Source organism: Hemicordylus capensis, chromosome 1 (genome assembly GCF_027244095.1).
Source record: "Hemicordylus capensis ecotype Gifberg chromosome 1, rHemCap1.1.pri, whole genome shotgun sequence".
In the NCBI taxonomy this organism is placed as follows: Eukaryota; Metazoa; Chordata; class Lepidosauria; order Squamata; family Cordylidae; genus Hemicordylus; species Hemicordylus capensis.
Genome location: NC_069657.1, coordinates 6,603,049 through 6,626,709, shown reverse-complemented (window position 1 = coordinate 6,626,709; position 23,661 = coordinate 6,603,049). Strand labels below are relative to the sequence as shown.

General features: G+C 48.6%; 1 protein-coding gene and 1 long non-coding RNA gene across 6 annotated transcripts in view; one reads left to right on the top strand and one right to left on the bottom strand.

Moving 5' to 3' along the window:
* Positions 1-23,340, top strand: part of FRMD6 (FERM domain containing 6) — an 84,626-nt gene extending 61,286 nt beyond the window's left edge. For 4 of the 5 annotated variants that reach the window (XM_053285660.1, XM_053285659.1, XM_053285661.1 and 1 more), the window contains exons 7-14: positions 4,304-4,459; positions 5,863-5,928; positions 7,617-7,685; positions 8,969-9,143; positions 11,957-12,298; positions 14,587-14,721; positions 17,004-17,095; positions 17,422-23,340. In XM_053285660.1, the coding sequence (XP_053141635.1) occupies positions 4,304-4,459; positions 5,863-5,928; positions 7,617-7,685; positions 8,969-9,143; positions 11,957-12,298; positions 14,587-14,721; positions 17,004-17,095; positions 17,422-17,706 (1,320 nt within the window). In that variant the 3' untranslated portion in view covers positions 17,707-23,340. Of the gene's footprint in view, positions 1-4,303; positions 4,460-5,862; positions 5,929-7,616; positions 7,686-8,283; positions 8,365-8,968; positions 9,144-11,956; positions 12,299-14,586; positions 14,722-17,003; positions 17,096-17,421 lie in introns of those variants that run through there. The other variant, XM_053285663.1, reaches the window with a different exon arrangement.
* LOC128340502 (uncharacterized) lies at positions 15,297-18,526 on the bottom strand. The gene is made up of 3 exons (XR_008313757.1): positions 18,388-18,526; positions 16,970-18,141; positions 15,297-16,459 (listed from the first exon to the last, which is right to left on the bottom strand). It is a non-coding gene; the product is annotated as an uncharacterized LOC128340502 (long non-coding RNA).
* Positions 23,341-23,661: the final 321 nt, after the last annotated feature.

Here is a 23,661-nt window from a genome sequence, read left to right as displayed (position 1 = left end):
TTCTCACTAGTAGAGCATATGCTTTGCACACAAGGTCCTCGGCATCTCTAGTTCTGACTCTGGTGCAGGAGAACTAAGGCTTCCAGAAGCATAGGAAGCTGCCTTCTACTGAGTCAGACCCTTGGTCCGTCTAGCTCAGTATTGTCTGCACAGACTGGCAGCAGCTTCTCCAAGGTTTCAGGCGGGAGGCTCTCCCAACCCTACTTGGAAATGCTGCCAGGGATTGAACCTAGGACCTTCAGCATGCAAGGCAGATGCCCCACCACTGAGCTACGGCCCTGTCCTCGGGGCGTTGGTTGGCATTTTCTCTGCCTAAACCCTTAAGAGCTGCTGCCACTCAGAGAGGAGGCAACACTGGGTTAGACGGAGTGACATTCCGCTGGTGGCAGGTCTGTTGCGAGGCCTTCCTTCTGAGGCGTGGTGGCCGGTTTTTCCTGCCGATTTCACTGGCCTGCTTCAAGCTTCTGCTTTGCGTTCAGCCAACTCCCCAGGTAACCCTCAGTACAAACTTGCCAGGTAAGAGGATTAGATGCTGGCAGCAGTGTTGAGTCACCATTTCCATTTTCAGCCCTCCTTCCCAGGAGTCTTTCACGTCTCTCTGTGTACGTGTGGTCTGTGTTTTAAAATGCCTCCGCCTTCAGGTAGCTCACTCAACTGCGTGGATGACACAGACCTTGTGAAGTGGAAATGCTTTGCAGAGCCAGGAACGCTTCCCACCTCAGCTCCCTCCACGCTGCTGCCTTGGCGTGCCAGAGAGCAGAGGGGAGATAAACCCAGCTGAAAGCCTCCCCATATTTTAGGATTTGGGCTGCTGGGCGCTGCTTTGGCCTCTTAAGAGCAGGGACCGTGGGATGTAGACCCTGGAGGGAGGGAGGGAGGGAGGGAGGGAGGGAGGGCGGGCACGCATGACGGGACTGGGTGATGCTTCCCTGCTCTGCTGCCTCCTCTTATGCAAAACCCCCAATCTTATGCCTGAGCAATGCATCTTCTTGCCTGGAGAAGGCAGGAGGGAAACGGGTATTGTGCAATTGTTCAAAAATTTAAAATCGTCAAGAGAATTGTGGCTATTCATTTATCTAAAAATCTCAATTCTTGCTTGTCCTAAAAAAAATTCAGTGGGTGTGTTTTGAGAAACAACTAATACGCTTTGCAAGTAGATACAAATTTACAATTCTGTCTCGATCCCCACTCAGATGTTTGAAGCTGACTGTTTAACTTGGGGCCATTCCCTATCTCTCCGCCTTGCAGGGTTGTTGTGAGGACAGGGCCATGCACACCACCCTGAGCTTCTTGGAAGGACAGCAGATAGGAAAGTCCTAAATAATAATAAAATGGAGAATTAAAACCATGGATCTGATTAAAAACAAGACAGCATTTAAAACCAGCAGCAGTTTAACAGCAGAAGAAATAAAGATATCTGCTTAAAATTGAGTTCTACTCCGCCCTTTAGCCAGTGCCACTTTAGAACATTTTCCTGAACAAAAGTGCCAGTAAAGTGTCCAGAAACTGAGCCTGATGTACTCTTCTGTTCAAGCAGCCTCTGCAGGGGAGGTATGTATTTGAGGAGACATGCCCAAAGGCAAAAGTTCTCTAAGCTGGATCTCCAGATCTTATTGGACAAAGGCCTTGTGTGGCTGGGGATGATGGGCATTGTAGTCCAACAATATCTGGGGACCCAAGTTTGAGAAACTAGAACTAGGTAATAAATAAAGATGGTCCCCTATCTCCAAAGGACTCGCAGTCTTAAAAGAAACATAAGGTAGACACACCAGCAACAGCCACTGGAGGGATGCTTTGCTGGGGATGGATAGGGCCAGTTGCTCTCCCCTTGCTAACTCTGGGCCAGACCTGTATCTCTCAGCCTAACCTACCTCACAGGGTTGTTGTGAGGATAAAAATAAGCATGGGCACTGCTCTGAGCTCCTCGGAGGAAGAGCGGGATATAAATTTTAAGAAATTAAATAAATAAATAGAAGGAAATTTAAAAGGTGCCTCTTTGCTCAGTTAGCTGGCTTTGCTGAAACCCCTGCCCGAAGGTAAGCAGGCTCCTAGGACCTTTGAGGAAAATCCCTTCAATCCAGCCCAGAAGCAAAGAGCAGGCAGTTGCTGTGTCTAGACACTCCAAAAGGTGCAGAGCGTGGAAGCCAGGCAGTGGTTGTGAGCAGGTTGCGCAGAATCTTAAGGAACCTCCTTGGCTCCCAGGTGGCTTTTGGACACGATCCAAAGTGCTGCTTGGACCCTTTTGAAGCCCTAAATGGGCTGGGCCTCTAGGTTGCCCAGAGAACGGTCTACTGTTGCTCTCCTATGTACCTGCCCAGCAACCAAGACTGTCTTGGGGTGCCCTTGCCTGCGAAAGCGAGATGGGCTGTCACCCTGGAGGAGGAGATCTCTGTGGCTGCCCCACAGCTAGGCAGCCCCCTCCCAACTCCCAAAGCTGCGGGTTGCCCTGGAAGGAGAAACACTGCCCTGCTTCAGACGACACATTCCCAGTCCACGTGGTTAAGAAGGGGGTGCCTCTAGAGCAGGGATTCTCAACGTTGGGTCCCCAGATGTTATTGGACTTCAACTCCCATAATCCCCAACCAAAGTCCACTGGGGCGGGGGATTATGGGATTTGAAGTCCAATAACACCTGGGGACCCAACGTTGAGAGTCTCTGCTCTAGAGCACACCCTCCAGGGCATCTTCCACGGATGTTCTGATGCTGTCCTGCATGTCCCTTTATCACATAGAGGTGGGCTGTTCTTCTGAATGGCTTCTCTGCGACTTACGCAGACGTCCTGATGCCCTCCTGGCATGACCCTTTACCATGTGGGGGTGAGCTCTTCATCCAAATGGCCGCTCTGCATTCCAACTCGGAGGGCATCAGGATGTCTGTGCAAAGCGCCCAGACAGACATGTTCTCAATATGTCCCCTTTCTCATTGCATGGGCCAGTAAGGTATCAAATGCACTGGCTCCTTGTCAGGAAAAAAGCTTGGGGAGTGAGGAGGATGAAACCCTGCCTCCTCCATGCTGTGGTCCCAATCCAGAAGTACTATTTAACAACAACAACAAAAAAAACCAACCCAAAAAACACACCCCTCTTTAAAAGACAGACAAAAGTGCAGTGACTTATTTCTTGCTTCTCTAGCTTGGCCACGAATCAGTTCTGTTTCTCTGGGTTTTTGGTGGTTAATCTTATTGGTTCACTTTCTTTCGAGGGGTGAGAGGGTGGGATTGCTTTTTGAAGCAGGCTTGAATTAATTGAGTTATTGAATGGTTGCTCTCTCGACGTTCTTTTATGCTACTGCGGCTTTGTATTTTATGGTGGTTTTTTATTATTGTTAGACTGCTTTGAGTGCTGTTGATGAAAGGCAACAGAGATAAGCAAAACAACAAGCCATGTTTATGGGTTCTGTCATAAGCGGTGTGTGTGTACACACTGTCGTAATTCTACAGTAGTGGATAAAATGTTCAAAGGGTTATTCTTCTTTAAAATATATTATTCTTCATATATATATCTCTCTCTTTGTGATCAGAAGGAGTGTGTGTGTGTGTGTGTGTGTATTCTCCTTCTGATCACAAAGATGTACTTTAAAGTGGGTGGGGCTGGCTTCAGTGACCTTACCCCTCCCATGATGGGCAAAAGCAAGATAAATTGCAAACATTGCAAAATGTGTGTGTGAAGGTATCTTATATTGAGTCATAGCAACATAGGAAGCTGCCTTATGCTGAGTCAGACCCTTGGTCCGTCTAGCTCAGTATTGTCTTCACAGACTGGCAGCAGCTTCTCCAAGCAGGTGCTCTTCCCGTGAGCTGTAGCCCCATCCCCTTAGGGGAATATCTCACAATGCTCACATGTGTAGTCTCGCGTTCAAATGCAAACCAGGGCGGACCCTGCTTAGCAAAGGGGACAAGTCATGCTTGCTACTGCAAGACCAGCTCTCCTCAATCAAGTCAGGCCACGGGTCTATCTAACCTGGACTTGTCTCTCTAATAGGTCTTTCCCCTCTCACCTGTGATCCTTTTTAACTTCAGATTCCGGGAACTGAACCTGGAACTTTCCACATTCTGCTGCTGGGCTGTGGCCCCTCTCAGTTAAAATAAATCAAACTAAGTGAGACGTTATGGAAATGGACTCAGTTTGCATCCTCTGCATTGCAGAGTTCTCATGTGCATGTTTAGTATGGTCCGCGCAGGCCTGTTTACGTCTTCGCTGGGCCATGGGCGGCATTTTGGCAAATAACGAGGGAGGTCCCTTAATCCAGACGGGCAGCTCCCAGCCCTCCCTTAATGCCCGCTGTGTCTTGGGTCTCTTGCCAGGTGGTGGCAAAAAGAGGGAAGGACTACATCCTGAAGCACATTCCCATCATGCACAAGGACCAGTGCGCTCTGACCGCCTCGGAAGCCCACCTCAAGTACATCAAAGAGGCCGTGCGACTGGACGATGTCGCTGTGCATTATTACAGACTGTACAAGGTATGGGTCAGCTGAAGCGCAGGCATCTGTAGGAGCAGCAGCAGCTGCTGCTGAGCAGTTTCCTGGCTGGAAGATGTGAACTGAAGCTGTCTCCCAATCATTATCGTCCATCAGCCTCGGAGGCAGATTTTAGTGGCGCATTTTAACATGAATTGCTGGGAAACTGCAGCTCTTTATGGTGCTTTTCAGAAACGGAGATAAAGACGTGTTGTAAGTTCTGGTGTTGTGAGGGGGAGGACGTCTGGCAGTGGAGCTTTCGGAAATGGTCTATTCGGCCTGGCACCAAATCTGTTCGATGCAGCCTGGATGCAGTGAGACTTGTTTCCCGTGCAAATGTTGACAGCACTTTTTCCAAACAAAAAGGAACTCTCTGTGTGTTGATGGGCCTCCTAGTTCAGCCTTTGAGATCTGGTGCAGGTGATGCCACACGCCTGGTCTCTGGTGCGGTTCAGAGTGCAGGACCACGCTATGCAATTAGGAAACCTTCCTCCCCACACCCTTTCCTCAACACCCGTAAGCTAAGGTAATAATAGTCTGCACCAGCCTTGACCATGCCAAGTGCTGAACCAGGCGCTGACCTGCATCTGCTGACCCTGCTTGAGAGGGAACCCTGGTTACCATTAACCGTGGTTAAGGGTGGTGCAGATGATAAGCCTTAACCCTGGCTAAGGCTGTGAGGGTCTTTGCACATTGAAAGGGAGGGCTGCACGGTCCCGTGGCCTGCCTATGATTTTACAACCCAAAGAGACGGGGCGTGTTGCAGGCCATAGACACAGTGAGGGCATCCTTCTCTCCTGGCAGAGGGCCAGACAGCTCCAGGCTATGAAAATCCTCTCTGGTTTCCCGGAGTTTCCACACTGCTTCCTGTGGCTTAATGCAGAACTGTTATGTTACAGGAGAAATGTGGGGTTCTCAGTCCCATATTTTGCCAATGCACAGAGTGAGGGCCACTTGCCAGCTGGAACCAACAGGCAGGCGTGGGGGGTGCTTAATCCCTCCCCGCCCCCCAACTGGCCCGTTATCCCTGCAAATGCTGGCCTGGGCTCTCTCTCATCCTCTTTCCCCATCTGGGTTTGAAAACCCGACGTAAGCCTAGCTGGAGAGTAGCTTTGGGGTTCATTTGCAGGAAAGAGTAGGCACGAGAAGGGCTGAGCACAGCACACCTCCCCTGCAAGGATCGCCTTCGCACAGCTCCACATGCTCTGATATCTGCTCCGTCACGAGGCAGGGCTAGCTGAGCGCCATCCGTCCCAGTGCAGGGGAAAAGCCAATCCATCTGGCTTCTCCTGCCCGAATGTTCCCTCCCGCAGGCAGCCCATAGAAACAGCCAATGACATTGGTGATGGGATGTGTAGAATGGCGACTGTAGAAGAGGACTTTTCATTGTAGTTCTGTTTTTTCAGGACAAGAAGGAATTTGAGGCCTCCCTGACTCTTGGGCTTACCACTCGGGGGATACAGATATTCCAGGTATGGATCCCGAACTTTTAAAATTTATTTTATTTTGATTTTATTGTTAAATTTATACCCTGCCTTTCATTAAGAATATCCCAAGGCGGCTCACAATAAAATTTAAAAACAAGATTATAAAAAAGACACATTAAAATATTGAGTTAGATTAGATTAGATTAGATTAGATTAGATTAGATTAGATAGAAAATTAAAACACAAGCATAAAAACAGTACAAAATACAAGCAGCAGCAGTGGAGACTATCATAAAAAAGCCACGACTTGACATGCTTTCTAAAAACCGTGATGGAGGCTGAGGAGCGGATACCCACCGGGAGAGCATTGCAGAGTCTGGGGGCAGTAACAGAGAAGGCCCTGTCCTGAGTGCACAACATAAGGGGCCAACCTGAGGCTGTTCGCTTTTTTGCATGCTAAATTCTGTGTAGAATTTCACATCAGACACAGCATTTGGATTTTTGAGAAGAATTGCCTCTTCCTAGGATAAAGGTTTCTAGTCCTCCTGATGGCTGAAATGAGCATGAAATTAAGCAACTGTCAGTTGCAGTTGCGTCCAGTGATTGGGACAGGGAGGTGAGGTGGGGCGTGGTTTCCGAAATTTAAGATGAGTTTAAATGTGCCCTGTAGCAGAACACTCTGCAGTATATCCTCCCATGGAATGGAGACAGTTCTCACCCACTCCTTAGCAATGCATTTGACTTGCCAGCAGTTCTAACACTGACTTGCCTGTCTACCTTGCACATCTCTCCCATGTGGTCTGTTTGCCCTTTTTATTTTTTAAAAGCTTGACTTGTACACTTATCCAGTTGAATGCTAATTTGTTATCATATTTAAAATGCACCGTCCTTTTTTCTTTCTTTTTTAATTGGAAAAACTGCTCCAGTAAGTGGGAGGAAAGAAGGGTGTTCATGATGTTATGGGCACCGGACAATCAGGGCTGTGCATAATGGGCTGCTTCTGCAGACAGGCTGAACTGCACTGACCTGAGTCCTGGAGGGAAGACTATTGCTTTTGTTTTAACAAAACTGTGAGTGAGTGTGTGTGTGTGTGTGTGTGTGTGTGTGTGTGTGTGTGTGTGTGTGTACATGTGCACACTTCCACACTGATGCCACTAAAATTTGATACAAGTGTACATATCCTTCCACAAGAGTCCTCTGGCTGCTCATTTATAAACTGTGCTAACTGATCAGCAAGTCCTGATGGTAGCTAGCCAACAATCCAAGCTCGTGTTCAGCCAGTCAAGTGACCACAGGAGGGGCCATACCTCAGTGACCGAGCACATACTTTGCCAGGTTCCACCTGTGGGGTTGCTCGTTAAAAGGCCCAGAGTAGGAGAGGCAGGAAATGCTTCTCCTGAGACCTCCGAGTTGCTGCTGCAGATCTGTTCAGGCAGGGCTGGGCTAGCTGGACCAAGGGTCTGACATGGCTTCAGGCAACTTCATATTGTAATGGGGCAAGCACAGTGCCAGCCCATTAGGAAAAATCCGTCTGGGGCTGGGATACCAGACTCAAAATGCCTGAAGTACATCCGCCTGAAGCTCACATTCTTAGATCTGCTTCTGAGGTGAGACGTGGTGCTGGCTCCAGTGGGCCTTGCGTGTTTCTTTGGGTGAAAAATGATACCCTTTTCAGAACAGCGGGATTCACGGTCCACTAGCATTGTCACTTCTTTCTCTCTTTGCACCCCCAGAACGCAAACAGTGAAAAACAGTTGCTCTATGACTTCCCTTGGACGAATGTGGGAAAGCTGGTCTTTGTGGTGAGTACCAAGCAAGGCGTCGGGAGTCCGCCCCTTTTCCTCTGCAGGCACCGTTGGCTGACCCCAGAACACACGTCCGAGTGTCTCTGTTGGGTGGGTGGCTTTGTTGCTGGCCAGATCACGCAGGTCCTGGCCCAAAGATCTCCCTCTTGAGAAATGGGCTTGCATGCAGAATGGCTCTTACCCCGTTGCCTCCTCTTTTGCTGAGATGCAGATACAGCTGCTGCTAATTTAATACTTAGAGGTCGTTCATCACGACCAGCGCTTCCAGGGTAGGACGCACCTCCATGGGCTAAACGCACAGGTAAACGCACCTCCGCAGGCTCTTATGGAGCCACAGGACTGCCACCTGCCCTGCTGCCCCAGACTAGGGCTCCCTGAATTTTCCATCTTGGTCTTCACCAGGTTAAGGGCCCGATCTGACTTCACAGCCTCGATTGTCGGTCTGATCGGGCTGTTTTCAGCAGCTCCCCTGCAGCTGGGCACGATCTCCACCAGGGAATGCTGTGGCCAGAGTGGCCAGGATGTCGGGAGATGTTGTGTTGAAACAGTAGCCTCTTTGCTGCCTGTGCAATGCATTGTGGGATACTGGAGGACTTCCTCCTCCAGATCCCTGCTCTGGACACCGCTGCCATGCTGGCACATGAGCCAGAAGTGGGCTCGGGTCATCTGGCTGCAGGTAGGTAAAATCCTGCCTTTCCTCTCACCCGACTAGGTTTGGTTGTGTGCGCAACCTTTACGACTCAATGGAAAAGCTGGCCTGAAGTATGGCTGCCGCCCTCTACCTTCCCTGAGCAAAAGAGGGGAAACTCACCTTCCCTGAGCAAAAGGCCCATATGGCCAGGTATCCCAGACAGCAGGGACCATGCTGGAGGAGGCACTCCCAGCACCTCCAAAGGCAGGACGACACCCGTCACAAGCCTCAGTCTGATGGGCAGGGATTCTCCAGCCTGGGTCCCCAGATGTTGTTGGACTACAACTCCCATCACCCCCTGCCACAGTGGCCCTGTCCAGACGCACAAGAGGGAGTCTGGGGAAGGAGGTGCTCCTTCTGGCTCTCGCCTCTGGACTGCAATGGCTCTTGGGGAAAGGGTGCCAGGGCTCCTGCCCCAAGGACTGGCAAGCTGGGGTAAGCAGGCCCTGGAGGGGAATCGAGGGCAAGGAGCAAGGTGTAATGAGAGCCGTGGGCAGCGGGCCCCGGAGCCGCTGAGCAAGGGGAAGGGGCCCCCTGGTGGGAGCCCCTGTGTGCCGCTGACGGTGGCTTTCTCTCCTCGTCTCCACAGGGCAAGAGGTTTGAGATCCTGCCCGATGGCTTGCCCTCCGCCCGCAAGCTCACCTACTACACGGGCTGCCCCACACGCTCCCGGCACCTCCTGCAGCTCCTGAGCAACAGCCATCGCCTCTACATGAACTTGCAGCCCGTCCTGCGGCAGATCCGGAAGCTGGAGGAGAACGAAGGTAGCCGCCCCTTCTCTCTCCCGAGGCGTAAGGACATAAGGACAGCCCTGCTGGATCAGGGCCGAGGAAGGCCATCGAGTCCAGCCTCCTGTTTCCCACAGTGGCCCACCAGATGCCACTGGGAAGCCCTCCAGCAAGAGCAAAGGGGTGCCCCTCTCTCCTGCTGTTGCTCCCTTGCAACTTGTATCTGGAGGCATCCTGCCTCTGAACAAGGAGGTAGCCTATAGTCCTCGGACTAGTAGCCATTGAGAGACCTGTCCTCCATGCATTTGTCTAAGCCCCTTTTAAAGTCATTCAGGCTGGTGGCCATCACCACTTCCTGTGGCAGAGAATTCCATGGATTAGCCGTGCGCGGTGTGGGAAAGTACTTCCTTTTGTTGGTCCTAAAATTCCCAGCCTTCCATTTCATGGGATGACCTCTGGTTCGAGTGTTGCAAGAGAGGGAGAAAAAATTGCTCTCTGTCCTTTCTCTCTCTCTGCTCCATGCATAACTTTATACACCTCGATCATGTCTCCCTGGAGTCACCTCTTTTCCAAACTAAACAGCCCCAGACATTTTAGCCATTCTGAGTCGTTCTGTAGAATCGGAGCTCCATCTAGCTCGGGACTGACTGTGCTGACTTGCAGCAGCTCTCCAGGGTCAGACGGAGGGTGGGGGCGCTTTCCGGCCCTGCCTGGATGGAACTGGGGATCTTCCACATGCCAACCAGTGCTCTGCCACTGAGCCATGACACCATCCAAGCTGCAGCCATGTGGTACCCTCAGACCTCTCTCTGGTGGTTCCAAGAGCCACCCTGTAAGCTTGGAAGCAGAGCGGTGAGTTGGGTGGGTGGGTTGGGGTGAGTGGGTGGGTGGTTGGTTGGTTTAAAAGGGTTTCAGCCTTCTAAAAATCTCCACCAAGTGGATTCAAAGCAGCTTCTATGATAGTAATATTAACAATAATAATAAATGTAGGAAGCACTAGATAGATAGATGGATAGAAAAGCACACAAAACAATAGATCGATAGATAAACTTTATTACAGTCTTTGACCAGTACAGAAGCAAGAAGGGAGGTGGGGAGCACAAAATCAGGTCCATACAATAATATAGCAACAATAACTTTACGGATATACAGTAGTATAGTAGATTACTCCAGTAGATTACTCATTAGATGCCATTGTATATTCATCGCTATTACACAAAACCTAGCCACGTTATGAGTAATCACGTATATTCATTATGAGTGATTATAATATTCATTATGAGTTATGAGTAATCATCGTATATTCATTGCTATTACACAAAACCTAGCCATGTTATTTTATTTTTATTTTATTTTTATTTATGAGTAACGTGGACTTGGTGGTCTGATGAGAGAAATAAAATATATGCTTCATCTCCTCTGCCTGGTAGGTCCTTACTCAGGGATAAAATCAATGATTCACGCGAATCCCTATAAAAATTACAACAGAATAAAACATGACCCACATCCGCTATGGCCTGGGTACTACATGGACAGTAATGTTCAGAATAAGGAGTCCCACCATATCTACCATATAAAACTGCCGAAGGCAATACATCAAAGCGGGCCAGCGCAAATGCTCTACAATATTTGGAAGTTATTAGGGCTTGACAATAATCGGCTGGCTTGGTGCTAAAAGCAGATCTCCATGATTTAAGTCGTTTTGGGACCTGTTGCCACTCCATATCCAATATTCTTTGCTTTACAGCCTTTTTTTTGCTTGTCCGTAACCCATGGATTGCAGCACTTCAAGGGGAAAGCCATAAAAGGCAAGCTTTTCTTTAACGACTGACTCCCACTGTGATTGGAAACTATCTTCAAGCATCAGTGGGGTCAGACCCATTGGTGAGAATACCACCGTCGGCCAATAGTTAAGCGTGGTCATCCATACCCGAGTTTCCATTCGTATGACTCCCAATTCCAATCTTAGTGCTGCATTAGAGACGCATCTAGGGGCTTGCATAATTGATCTTAGAACCTTAGATTGCACTGTCTCTATCCAGGCAAGGTTCAAGTAAGGGCCCAAATGTGCACCCGATAGTAGCTGTGCCACTACTTTTGCCTCAAAGAATTTCAAAACCGCAGGGACATATCGCCCTCCTTTGGTGTGAGAGTAGGATATCATAGCTGAGGCACTCTTCTGTGCTACTTGTGAAGGACAATCTAGGTGTGCATCTCTCCAACCAGAAGAATGGAAGGTTATTCCTAGATAGTTAAAACAGTGTACTTGGTCTATTTTGTCCATACAATAGAAGTACAGTCGACCGAGGTAAAAATGCAAAGGGACCGCAGCAATAAAAACATAGCCGCCAGTCAGAAAAGAGCAGCCATGAATCCAAACATGAGCTAGCAGAAAACCAATTGAAATGAGGAGGTCTTCAGCATCTGTCTGAAGCAGGACAGGGAGGAGGTGAGTTGGAGATCAGGATGCGGGGAGTTCCCAAGAGCTGGTGATTTTCAGTCCGGGTCTCTCACACCCAGTCGGCAACACCCCACAGTGTACGTGTGCGTCTGTCTCATGGATTCTCCCCATCCCCTGGCTGAGCCGTTTACAATGTGTGTGACTTGGACATTTCCCCCCGAGAACCCTATGGTCCCCAACTTGTGCCCCCCCCCAGATGTTGCTGAACTACAACTCCCATCATCTTCCCCAGCCACAATGAATTGCAGCTGGGGGTGGTGAGAGTTGCCGTCCAGTGGCCTCTGGAGGACCACCGGTTGGGGGCCACTGCCCTGTCCCGCCACTGGGACGTCCCGTTAGAAATGGCTCTGCCCTCCTCCCCGGCTCCAACTGGTGGCTCTCCTTCCAGAGAAGAAGCAGTACCGCGAGTCCTACATCAGCGACGCCCTGGAGATGGACATGGACCAGCTGGAGAAGCGTTCCCGGGCCAGTGGGAGCAGCTCGGGCAGCACGAAGCACAAGCGCCTCTCCCGCCACTCCACCGCCAGCTGCAGCAGCTCCCACACCTCGGGGATTGAGGCGGACCCCAAGCCCCGGGAGCGGGGGGCAGAGGACGACTTCTTGCCGGCCGCCGTCCACCGGAAGCTGAGGAGGGCCTGCAGCTCCATGACCAGCCACGGCAGCTCCCACACCTCCGGCGTGGAGAGCAGCGAGAAGGAGCGGCTGGAGGAGGAGGACTCCCAGGATGATGGTAACCCCGCTGGCGTGGCTGCGGCTCTTGGGCAGGTTAAGGTCCAGGGTTCGGTCCCCCAGGGAGGAGGAGAGCTGGTCTTGTGGTGGCGAGCATGAATTGTCCCCTTAGCTAAGCAGAGTCTGCCCTGGTTTGCATTTGGATGGGAGACCACAGGTGTGAGCACCGCGAGATAGTCCCCTGAGGGGATAATGGGGCCGCTAAGGGAAGAACACGTGCATGTGTGCATGCAGAAAGTCCCAAGTTCCCTCTCTGGCATCACCAAGACATCTCCTGCCTGCAACCTTGGAGAAACCGTTGCTGCCAGTCTGGGTAGACAATCCTGAGCTAGATGGACCAAGGGTCGGACTCAGTAGCAGGCAGCTTCCTAGGTTCCCAGCATCTCCATTCTAAAGAGGTTCTCAGGCGGCAGAACTGGGGAAGGTTTATATTGATTTATTATATTTGTACACCGCCCCAAACTTCTGTCTCTAGGTGTTTTACAGTAAAATAAATTAAAACAGAAATTAAAACCTTAAAACAATTTAAAACCACAAGCCTAGTTAAAAAGCTTCGGTGAATAAATGTGTCTTTAAAGTTTTTTTTTAGTGGTCCAAGATGGAGATAAGGAGAGGAGAGCTGGTCTTGTGGCAGCAAGCATGAATTGTCCCCTTAGCTAAGCAAGGTCTGCCCTGGTTGCATATGAATGGGAGACTAGAATGGTGAGCATTGCAAGATATTCCCCTCAGAGGATGGAGACGCTCTGGGAAGAGCAAAAGGTTCCAAGTTCCCTCCCTGACAGCATCTCCAAGATAGGGCTGAGAGAGACTCCTGCCTGCAGCCTTGGAGAAGCCGCTGCCAGTCTGTGAACACAATACTGAGCTAGATAGACCAATGGTCTGACTCAGCTTCCTATGTTCCTATGTCTATGTTGGGGAGGCTCTTATTTTCGCAGGGAGCGCATTCCAGAGTCTCAGGGCGGCAACAGAGAAGGTCCGTCTCTGTGTAGCCACCAGACGAGCAGGCAGGTGTCTCTCTCAGCAGCCCTTTCCTGGGGGTGCTGGGGAAGGAACGTGGAACCTTTTGCATGTAAGCATGCAGATTCTCTTCCCAGAGCGGCCTGATTCCCGAAGGCAGGCCTGCTCAACTTTGCCCCCCTCCCCAGCTGCTTTTGGACTACAACTCCCATAATCCCCAGCCAGTGGCCAATAGCCAGGGATTATGGGAGTTGTAGGCCAACATCTGCAGGAGGGGCCGAAGTTGAGCAGCCCTGCCCTAAGGGGAATATCTTACAGCCCTCGCACATGTAGTGTCCCATTCAAATGCAAACCAGGATGCACCCTGCTTAGCAAAAAGGACAATTCATGCTTGCTACCACAAGCCCAGCTCTTCCCCTCCAAGACCAACACGTTGTGCTCACACCCTATTGACTAGAATGTGAAGCCATATGCCCCAAAATAAGGGATGTAAAGGATATAGCTGGAGCTATTCAGATTGTCAGTCTGCATGTCCCTGTTGCTTCTAGTGATGAAGATTCCTTCCACATTCTGGTGATCATGCAGACTCGGAACATTCCATTCAAGGAAAATGTCACTGGCAGGTGTTTCTGGACCACCCAGCATCTTAAGAGAAAACTGGGGCAAGAGAGGGAAATCCCAAGCTCCTCTGCAAATGGCCGAAACCCTTTCCTCGCTCCAGCGGGCCAGAACTGAGGCTCAAAGTCGACGAGGCGTGGGGGGCAGCTTCCTGATGGGTGCTTTGTTTTTTAACTGAGCAGTAGCTGCAAGAATTTAAACTTTTAACTGTTTTAATTATTGGCTGTGAACTGCCAATATTTACAAATGAGAAATAATAAACAAGAAGCATTGGAGTGATCAGCATTAAAGGAATGGCAATGGGAAAGGTTGCTTAATTCTTAATTGTGGGCCTTTTTTTTTTTTTTTTTTAGCTAAGAAGCACCTCCTTCTACATCTTTTCCCCTGCAGGGAGTAAAACAGGTCGTGGGGATGGATTTGGAGGAGACAAATAACCTCTAGGATGAAGTCCCTTTCCTCCCCTTGCCATTCCTCTGATTGTTTCCTCCCATAGCCACTCTTCTGGGTTTTTATTAAAAGGTGGGAGGACTGCTCATGCATCTCATCTACTTGGCTGTGAAACATCTGGAGAACTGTGATGTGGAACTGCCTTTATCTTCCAAGGTTGCCATTATGCCACCTTTCAGATAAGGTTGATGCCTCCTTGCACTCAAAGCTTCCTTCCCACCACAGTAATCTCACCCTCTCTCTCCCTCCCCTCTCTGTCTGGCTCAGAGATAGAGATGCTGGTTGATGACCCCCGAGACATTGAGCCAACGAGCGAAACGTCCCTGGATGACATCAGCCCCGACGTCTGCATTTACATCACCGAGGACATGCTGATGGCCAGGAAATTTAACGGGCACTCAGGTAATGCACTGTGGCTCAACATTAGCAAGGGAAGATTCCAAGTGAACTTATTTTTTAATAAACTCTGCTGGGAAGAAAACAGGCACCTTTTTAAAGTAATGGCCCTCTTGTATTTAGCAAGGGGAGAACAGACGTAGAATTGGAAGAGTTGGGAGGGACCTCGGAGGTCCTCTAATCTGACCCCCTGGTCAGTGCAGGAATCTTCTACAGCATCCCTGGCAGATGGTCATCTGGCCACAGTTTGAAAACCTCTGAAGAAGGAGAGCCCACCACTGCCCAATGCAGAGAGTTCCACTGTTCGACAAGCCTTACAGTCAGGAAATTCTTCCTGATGTCTAGCCTAAATTCATTGTAGGCTTTTAGAACTGGAAGGGACCTTGGAGGAATCTATTCGTCTCCATTCATCCCATTATAGCATCCTTCCCAGTGGCTGTTGCTGGTGCGTGCCTTGTGTTTCTTTTTAGATTGCGAACCCCTTGCAGACAGGGAACCATTTTCTCATTCCTTTTGCCATCATTTTGAAAACTACTTTTTGTTGAAAATCTGTAATTTATTTATTTATTTTGTGACACTTATAGACCGCCTAATGCTGAAGCCACAAGGTGGGGCACACAGCTCAAAACAATAAAACTCAGTAAAAAATTTAAAATCACAAAAAATTTAAAAATAGTTTTAACAAAAAACACTATTTTACAGAATGTAGTTACAATAATATCACACACACACATTCTCTCTCACATACACACACAGACACACACAAACGCTTACCCTAAATAGTGATGAACAGCCCAGTTCATATTTCCAAAGACAATCAAGGAAATAAGCAACAGTGGCACAATATCTTCATCCATTACAATCTGCTGAATCAAAACCATCTGAGTTATCAATTATTTAGTCAGGTGTTATAGATACTTAATTCATTCTTTTTTTAAAAAGTGAAGTGGGTCTAATATCAAAAAACATGGTGAAAATTGGCCCCTGAGCATCTCTGCACAAATGATTGCTGAGCCTGCACATTGTCCGTTAATACAGAGTGGTTGTTAAGCCTATTAAAGCTACTCTGAGTTTGTTAGAGAGAAAAGAGAGGGTACGTCTGGCCTCATTCTCTGAGGTGGTCAACTGGGGCTGGGGCTGAAACTAACAATAAAGAGGAGAAAGGGAAATCCCACCGTGACTACAAAACAAAAAAATGCAGATAATGATAACCAAACACTGAAAATATAGATAAACACTGAAAATGTATATTCAGAAATAATAAGCCAATAATAAATAATCCATAACATTAATAAACAAAAATCATGAATCTAAACTAAATAATTCCACAAGAAAAATAATAATAATGTATGCAGTAATACTCAAACCAACCACAATGCAGAATACATAGATAATGGCATGTGCAATAACAGTAATGCCTTCTCACAATGCAGAATACATAGATAATGGCATGTACAATAACAGTCAAAAGTTAAGGAAGGAGGTGTAACTGAGCCAGGCAAAAATTGGGCTGCAGGATGACATAGGCAAAGTCAAGTATCAAAATGGAAGTGGCAGATGACAAAAGCACTGCGTCAGACATGGTCTCAAAAAAAGGTGTGGACGTCCTCAATGGCGAAATGCTCAATACCGTCTGCACAGAAGTGAAGATGTAAAATCACTAGCATGCTGATAGCAAAGAACCCGTCGAGCATGCTTCCATAAATAAGCTGACCTGGATCAGAGATAAAGCCCACTGCATGTCCTTGTGGAGAAAAACAAACTTCATGAATCAATGTAGTTCATGAATCAAAGTCGAACGGCTCTTCCGGATATGTGCCGTTTCGCCCACAAAGCTTCATCAGCCTCCAAAACAACATTAGTACCGGTACCCCATTTCTTAAGCTTAACACAGTATTACAGTCCTTTCCGGGACTTAAACTAGCAGAAATTATCTGGGCACAGAGGGTTTAGCACAGCAATTCCCAAGCTTCAGCCCCCAGGTGATGTTGGACTACAACTCCCATTGGCCATTGTGACTGAAGATGATGAGAATTGTAGTACAACATCTGGGGACCCAAAGTTGGGAGCTCCTGATTTAGTGGAGCAGGGAGCAGGCTGACTTCGACATAATTGCCACATCTCCATAAAATCCGTCCAATTAGCGGAGGGATTGAAATTTCCCAGGGCAAAACAAAACGTGAACTTCGATCATACCGTGCCATAAGCAAGCCTGGTAAGAACTAAGCCCTTCCTGAATAATGACGAATCTCACCTCTTGGTTCTTGTTGCTTGTTGCCTGATTTCAGGATTAGTCGTCAAAGAAGTAAGCTCCTCCACCTCCAGCTCCTCCGAGACCGTTGTCAAGCTTCGGGGCCAGAGCACCGATTCGTTGCCACAGGTTTGTGAGTTGTGCCTTGTGCATTTTGTTGAGTTGTTGTGTGCATCTAAAGCGACTTGGCAACGTGATCCTCAGGGGTAGCTACAGTATGTGGGAGGGTATGTTCTGCAGCAGTCGGCAGGTCCAGTAGATCATCCCAGAGACCAGAGCAAAAGTGGTGCTGCTGTTGAGGTGGCAGGATGAATTCTCACCTCCCTGTTGTCTTGTATGGACTTGGTTCCACTGATGCACCTGTCAACGCAATTGACGTTGACGTTGATCACATGTGCCATATGACTGACACAGCAAAGTGGACCTAAGTGCATCTGATTTCTCATTTTCCACAGACGGTCTGCAGAAAGCCAAAGACTTCCACCGACCGGCACAGCTTGAGCCTGGATGACATCCGCCTGTACCAAAAAGACTTCTTGCGCCTGGCAAGTCTGTGCCAGGAGACGGCCCAGAGCTATACCTTCGGCTGTGGCCATGGGCTGGCTGAGGAGGGTCTGTACTGTAATGGCTGTCTGGCTCAACAGTGCATCAACATCCAAGACGCTTTTCCCGTCAAAAGAGCCAGCAAATATTTCTCTCTGGATCTTGCCCACGAAGACGTTCCAGAGTTTGTGGTCTGACCCCTGCCTCTTGGGAGCAGCTCCAGAGCTGATACTCTGGTGCAAATCTCCGCTTTCCTCAAATTCTTTCTGGTGCCATATAGGGATTTCCCCCCCCCCTCCCCAAATTCTTTTCTCTTGGATACGAAAAATCAAGGTCTTGTCAACTGTGGCGCTTCTGCAAATGCCCGTGGCAAAAGTGGAGTTGGCACCAGTGGTGGTGATCGTGGCAGGATTCCGTCTGGGTACTATAGATCAGCTGGGTTTAAAAGACTTTGCCTTTTCTTCTGGAAGTGGCCCATTGGAACAGCCATTGTTCTCTCTTATTTTGACAAAAAGATGCACAGTATTGTTGGGTTCATTTTAAGTTTCTCATGACTTGCCTCGAAAGTATTCCGTGCTACGGGTTTCGTGGCTCCTGCTGCATCACCATTCAGCCTTTATTTTGGTTTTATGCTGTTGTGGTAAAGATGCAAAAGTGAGAGTGCTGGTCTGCCTTTTGTTTTCCTTTTGCTGCTTTGAGTCAAGCCAAAGATCACATCCAGAACGGATGGCATCAGACAAAGGTGTAAGCAATAAGTCACTGAAAGGGCGCTCCTCACATTGAGAAGACTGTGGGTGTGGGGCACAAGCAAGTGATGCTGTGATCAAGCCATCTTGCATCCCCCCCCCCCCCCCCGTTCTTCAAAAACAAAAACTTACTTGGGCTGCAATCCAAGCGGATCCCCCATCTGATACTTTGTTAAGTTTACACAAAAAGAGATGTTCAAAGTTTGGGACGTGGAAAGCTTCTGGAAGCTGGTTGTTGTTGTTCCTAATGAGCAAATACTCTGTAAGGATGTAGCAATACGATTTGCTGACCAAAGTACCTTAAGTTTGAGAAAGAGAGAGATTATATAAAAATACATATATAAGTCTATAGAGAGGAAAATATGTTTAATGTATGTTTGGAACTCATAGACCCCTTTTCATGTGTCGTCCCCCCCCCTCGCTCTGTTTGTCTTTTTTGTTTTAAATGCCTGTTGTAGGAAGAGTTAACTACACTTTCTTTCCTTTATGATACATATATAGACAATCATGTAAGCATCGATCTTACGTGCAGTGAGGGAAGATGTCTCCCTTTTTGCTGCCAAGAATAAGGAGTTTGCTTCTGCCTTGTAAGCATGTGTGGGGTTTTGTGTTTAATTCCTCCCCCCAGTAGTATACCTTGTCCCTCCTCTTTGAACTGGGACTTGCCTGCTACCTAAGATGCTTCCCTTTTATTGTATTTTCCCCCTTCTACTTAAGTTCCAGCATGACCCATTAGAAGCAGGACGGGGTGTGGTTTTCGAGACTGATGCTGCAATCCTGTTTCTGTTGTAGTCTGTAGCCAAATTCCTACCGGCTGCCATCCTCCGACCACTTTTAAGGGTGCCAGATGAACATCTGTCACCTGTGGTCCACGCCGCTCAGATCATGCTGGCCTGACCCACCCAAGCATCCTAAAGTTGCAAAGTGGGAGGATCTCTGTCAACACAAGAGGAGCCATTTACAGCAGGAGTGGAGTCCTGTCATTCCTGCACTTCGAGGAGCTTGTAGGTGACCACCAGTTCTCTGTAGAAGACGTTTGTAAGCCTGACCCCCTTGCAGTGGTTTAAGGAGGGACATGGCTGAGCCACTATCCTGCTCCTTCCCTTCTCCTCTAAAATAAGTGGTATTCCAAGTTGGAGTGTTCAGCCTCTCCCAAGTTAGGAGTCCCAGGGTGTGCAGAAAGGGCCTTGACCCCGTAATTCCTGTGCTGCAGTGCTTTAGGGTCACTTCCCCACCTCTGTTTAAGACACTTCCAAAACAAATTGACATGCACCCATTAAACTTGCAATGTGTACATGTAGCAAATGCTTGTTTCTGGCCCCCCTTGTGTGTATATACAAGTATTTATTTATTGTCGCCTATAAAATATACCGGTCCCAGAGTGCTGCAATTGGCTTTAGCTCCCTGATTTGTGAACATGGCAATGGCAAACGTTTTGGAGTAGCCTGCAGCCAGTCCAGTTTCTGACCAGTGTCCAAAATGGCCTTGCTCATGTGTTCTAGCACTAAACCCGTGGGAAAGTTCCATATGGATGCATGCGTCTGCTGGAATATTCGTGCCACTTTCACAGAGGTTACTTTAGGGTTTGGTGTTCAGAGGATAGCAGCCATGGACTTCTTTTTAAATGGATCAGGATGATCCCCTATAAGGAGTAGGTATGGTGTACAATACCTACAGCCATTATTTGAGGGGAATCATTTACAAAAACGAAGATTCTCACAGCACAATGCCTTTAAGGGGAAAAAAAACACAGAAATATTTTTGAGGGTTTTTGTACTTACTGCCATAATGTTACCATATTTTGATACACCATCTTTTTTCTAACTGGAGTCTTTCTTAAAATATGTATTATTTTATAAAGCTAAAAGTGTACGGATATTTTTATAAAGAGGCATGAGCAGTTCCTTCCTTCCTTTTTTTCCTTTTCCTTGGGTATCAAAATGGGTGAATCAGTGTTAACTGTTGGGCCAGGAAATACCTTATCAAAGAACCAGTTGACATTTTAAACTGCCGAAGTGTTGGTTGCTTTGGATATGTTTCACTACAACTTCCACCATCCGCAGACACAATGACTCAAGGCCCTCAAAGGCCTCCATCCGCTCTTGAAGCCAGTGAGAACCTGAGCACTGAAAACCCCTGTTTGAGAAGGCTGCCACATTCGACGGTGTGTGTGGTTCCCATGAACCGTGCTGGGACCCTAGTTATAATTTTTCCTTCGCATCTGCTAACTGCTAGAAGGCATTTATAGCTCACCACTGAAATTTGCTTTGTTACAAAGGGTGTATGTGTGTGTGCATAAGAGTGAGGTAGTGGTCTTCATGTGATGCTTCACCAGTAGTTTCTTCGCATGGATTGGCTAATCCCACCCATTTTGGCTCTGTGTGGTGTAAAGACCAGAGCCCAGTTTCAGACATGCTATACAGATGTCTATACACTTGTACATGCCTTTGTGTAAATGACTGCCCCTGTGTTCATTTTAAAAGTGAACCTGGATACAGGCCCTTCAAATGCATGGTACAGATAGGCAGTGTACTGCTGTACCCACATTCAACATAACATGTAAATGACTGTCCCTGTGTACACTGTACACTTGTGCGAGTATTGAACATGTGAATGGGCCTCAGGCCTGTGTGAACTGTGGGCTGCCCCCTCCCACACCAAGCCCAACAGAAGTTGGATGGCCCCTTCAGAACGCAGGTACAGCAGGACTTGATGAACCGTCTGGGTTTTGTCACCTGCCTAACACTGACAAATTGTTTGCTCCTGAGGCCGTGTTTCTGAGCTAAGTGGCTGCAGGGAGCCCCGATTCAGACTAGGACTGGGTTTGGGGCACATGGTTAAAACTCCCTTTCCTCCCCACTCCCACTGCAGTCCTGATCGGATTGGGGAGCCCTGCAGCCGTCACTTGACTCTGACGTATTTGGTTTTTCTGGGCCAACCGCCTTGCGTAAGAACAGCCCTGCTGGATCAGGCCCAACAAGGCCTGTCTAGTCCAGCTGCCTGTGTCACCCCCTCTCCTGCTGTTGCTCCCCTGCAACTGGGATGGAGAAGCATCTTGCCCCTGAGGCTGGAGGTGCCCCAGAGCCACCAGACTGGTAGCCATTGCAACGCAACGCAAGGTGTAGTTGGCTCCCAGAAATAAAGCAAGAAAGGTTTCCAAGCACTGGGCAGCACGCCCGGCTCCAGGGACCGTGTGCTGCATAGGCCTGAGAGGCAGAGTGGGCCATCGCCCCGATCTGTGAGAAGAGGACTGTTCTGGGTCAGGGAGATGCAGGAAAGGAAGGGTCCCTTGAGAAAGCTGCAGGTTAACAGCGGCCTTCAGCCGGAAGGTTCCTTCTTCACTAAAGGAGTTCCCGATAAACTTGGTTGGTTGATTCAGAAGACTTGGTCTGAAAGAATAAAGATTGCCATCCATTAGCCGGGGTGGGTGTCTCAAACATGGGTCCTCAGATCTTGTAAGACTACAGTGCCCATCACCCCCCACCCCAGTGGCCTTTGGCATAATGCTAACTAAGCACGTAGAGAATTGGCTGGCTGCTGTGTCCAGTCTAGAGTTGCCATGCCCCCATTCTGGGTTTCACCCAGATTTTAAGCACCTCACCCAGATTGCTTTGCCCACCCAGAGTCACCTGGATTTCAGCTTTCATTCCAAATAATAATAATAATAATAATTAAGCTCTAGCTCTTGTAGAAGAGAGCAAAACATGGAGCAAAACATGCAGTCACTCTTCTGCTCAAAAATTATTTCCAAGCCAATTTACATAATAATGCAAATTAAATTAGGCACCCGGATTTGGATAGCCAGAATATGTCAACCCTAGTCCAGTCACATGGTGAAATCTTCCACATCTGGGCAAGCGATGTGGGGGGTTATGGTAGACTTCGCTTCACCATGGGTGCTCAATCCCTCACTGGCTCCAAGAGCCGATGGAGGCCTTTGTGGGCTGTCCATCCCAGACGTCACAGGATGGCAGCCATGTTTGTTTATGTTTCATGTACCTTCCATCCATATTGAAAAGGGCGGGGGTCTAGTTTTTACAAAGTGTGTGCATGGCTGAGAGAAGCTGAATCTGGCCCCTTCTCTGGTCTTCGTTCCTGTGTCTCATCTCTTCGGGCACTTCTCTTTCCAGCCAACTTGCCCCAAACAGCAGAACAGAGTGAGGATCAACGTTCTCCTCTCTCATGTCCCTCTTGGGTTTTAAAAACGACTCCCTGTCCCGCTTTATGCATGAGTTTGGCCAAGTGTTAAGATGCCTTGGGCATGGATGTGTGAGAAAGAGCTTTGCCTGTGTTAAAAGCACACTTGCCTCGCCATGACAGATGTGCTGTGATGAGAAGAATTAATAATTGCTCTTGGCCTGTGCCTTATGATTACACTCGGGACCGGAGCCAGGCAAAGAAGGGTTCTCTGTACGATACAAAGAAGCAGGTTCTCTATATTATACGAGTGTAAAAAGCAATCTGCTGCGATCTGAGCTGGGACCCCCGAGCTGGGAGGCTCACGCTCCGTTAACCTGGGCTGAGGGCAGGGCTACTCAAGCGCACTAGCCACTTGTAAGCCACCGGGCTTGCCTACAAGCCCGGTGGCTTACACGAGCAGCAGCAAAAATCGGGCTAGGCTCTCCTAGCCTGATTTTTGCTGGTCGTGAGAATAGCCTTAGTGTGTGGCAAGGGCTCTCACACTTGGGTTTCCAGATCTTGTTGGACTACGACTCCCATCATCCTCAGCCACAGTGGCTAAAGGTCATTGTTGGAGACTGCAATATCTTGACTGGAGACCCAAACTTGAGAACCCCCGCATTATGGTATGAAGTGTGTGTGTGTGAACTGAGTGGATATGGGGTCCCTTTTGGCTTTCTGTTGCTGTCAACGGTGGTCTGTGTCCTGGCAATGAGCATTCCACTGCATAAGTGAACTAATCCTTTCCGTGAAAGGCTCTTCCTGTCAGGGCAGTGGTGTGCACAAGACCGAGCGAGTGCTGTAAGGAACATAGCCAATGCATTTTGTTACCAGAAGGTTTGTGGCGTGCCTTTCATGGTACTGTTTGGAGAGATGACAATAAAAGTCACCGTTTACATTGCTGTAGCCCTGCTGGTTTTTCATTTGTGTAACCCTTTTCTGTTCCCCACCCTCTTGATCTTTTGTGAATAGGAGGCATCAAAATACTGCCAGTGGCATCCCTTGTCAGGCCATGGGGCCACAAGGATGTGAGTTGGGTCAGATCCTGCAGTGTTGTGGAGGCTTTCACACACACACACACACCTGGGCCATTTTGCCTCCTCCCACACAATCTGAGATGATGCCTTCCTATATCGCTGCTTCCTACCTTCCTATATCGCTGCTGCCCGATAGAGTACCAGCGGGGATTCGAACCGGCAACCTTCTGCTTGTTAGTCAAGCATTTCC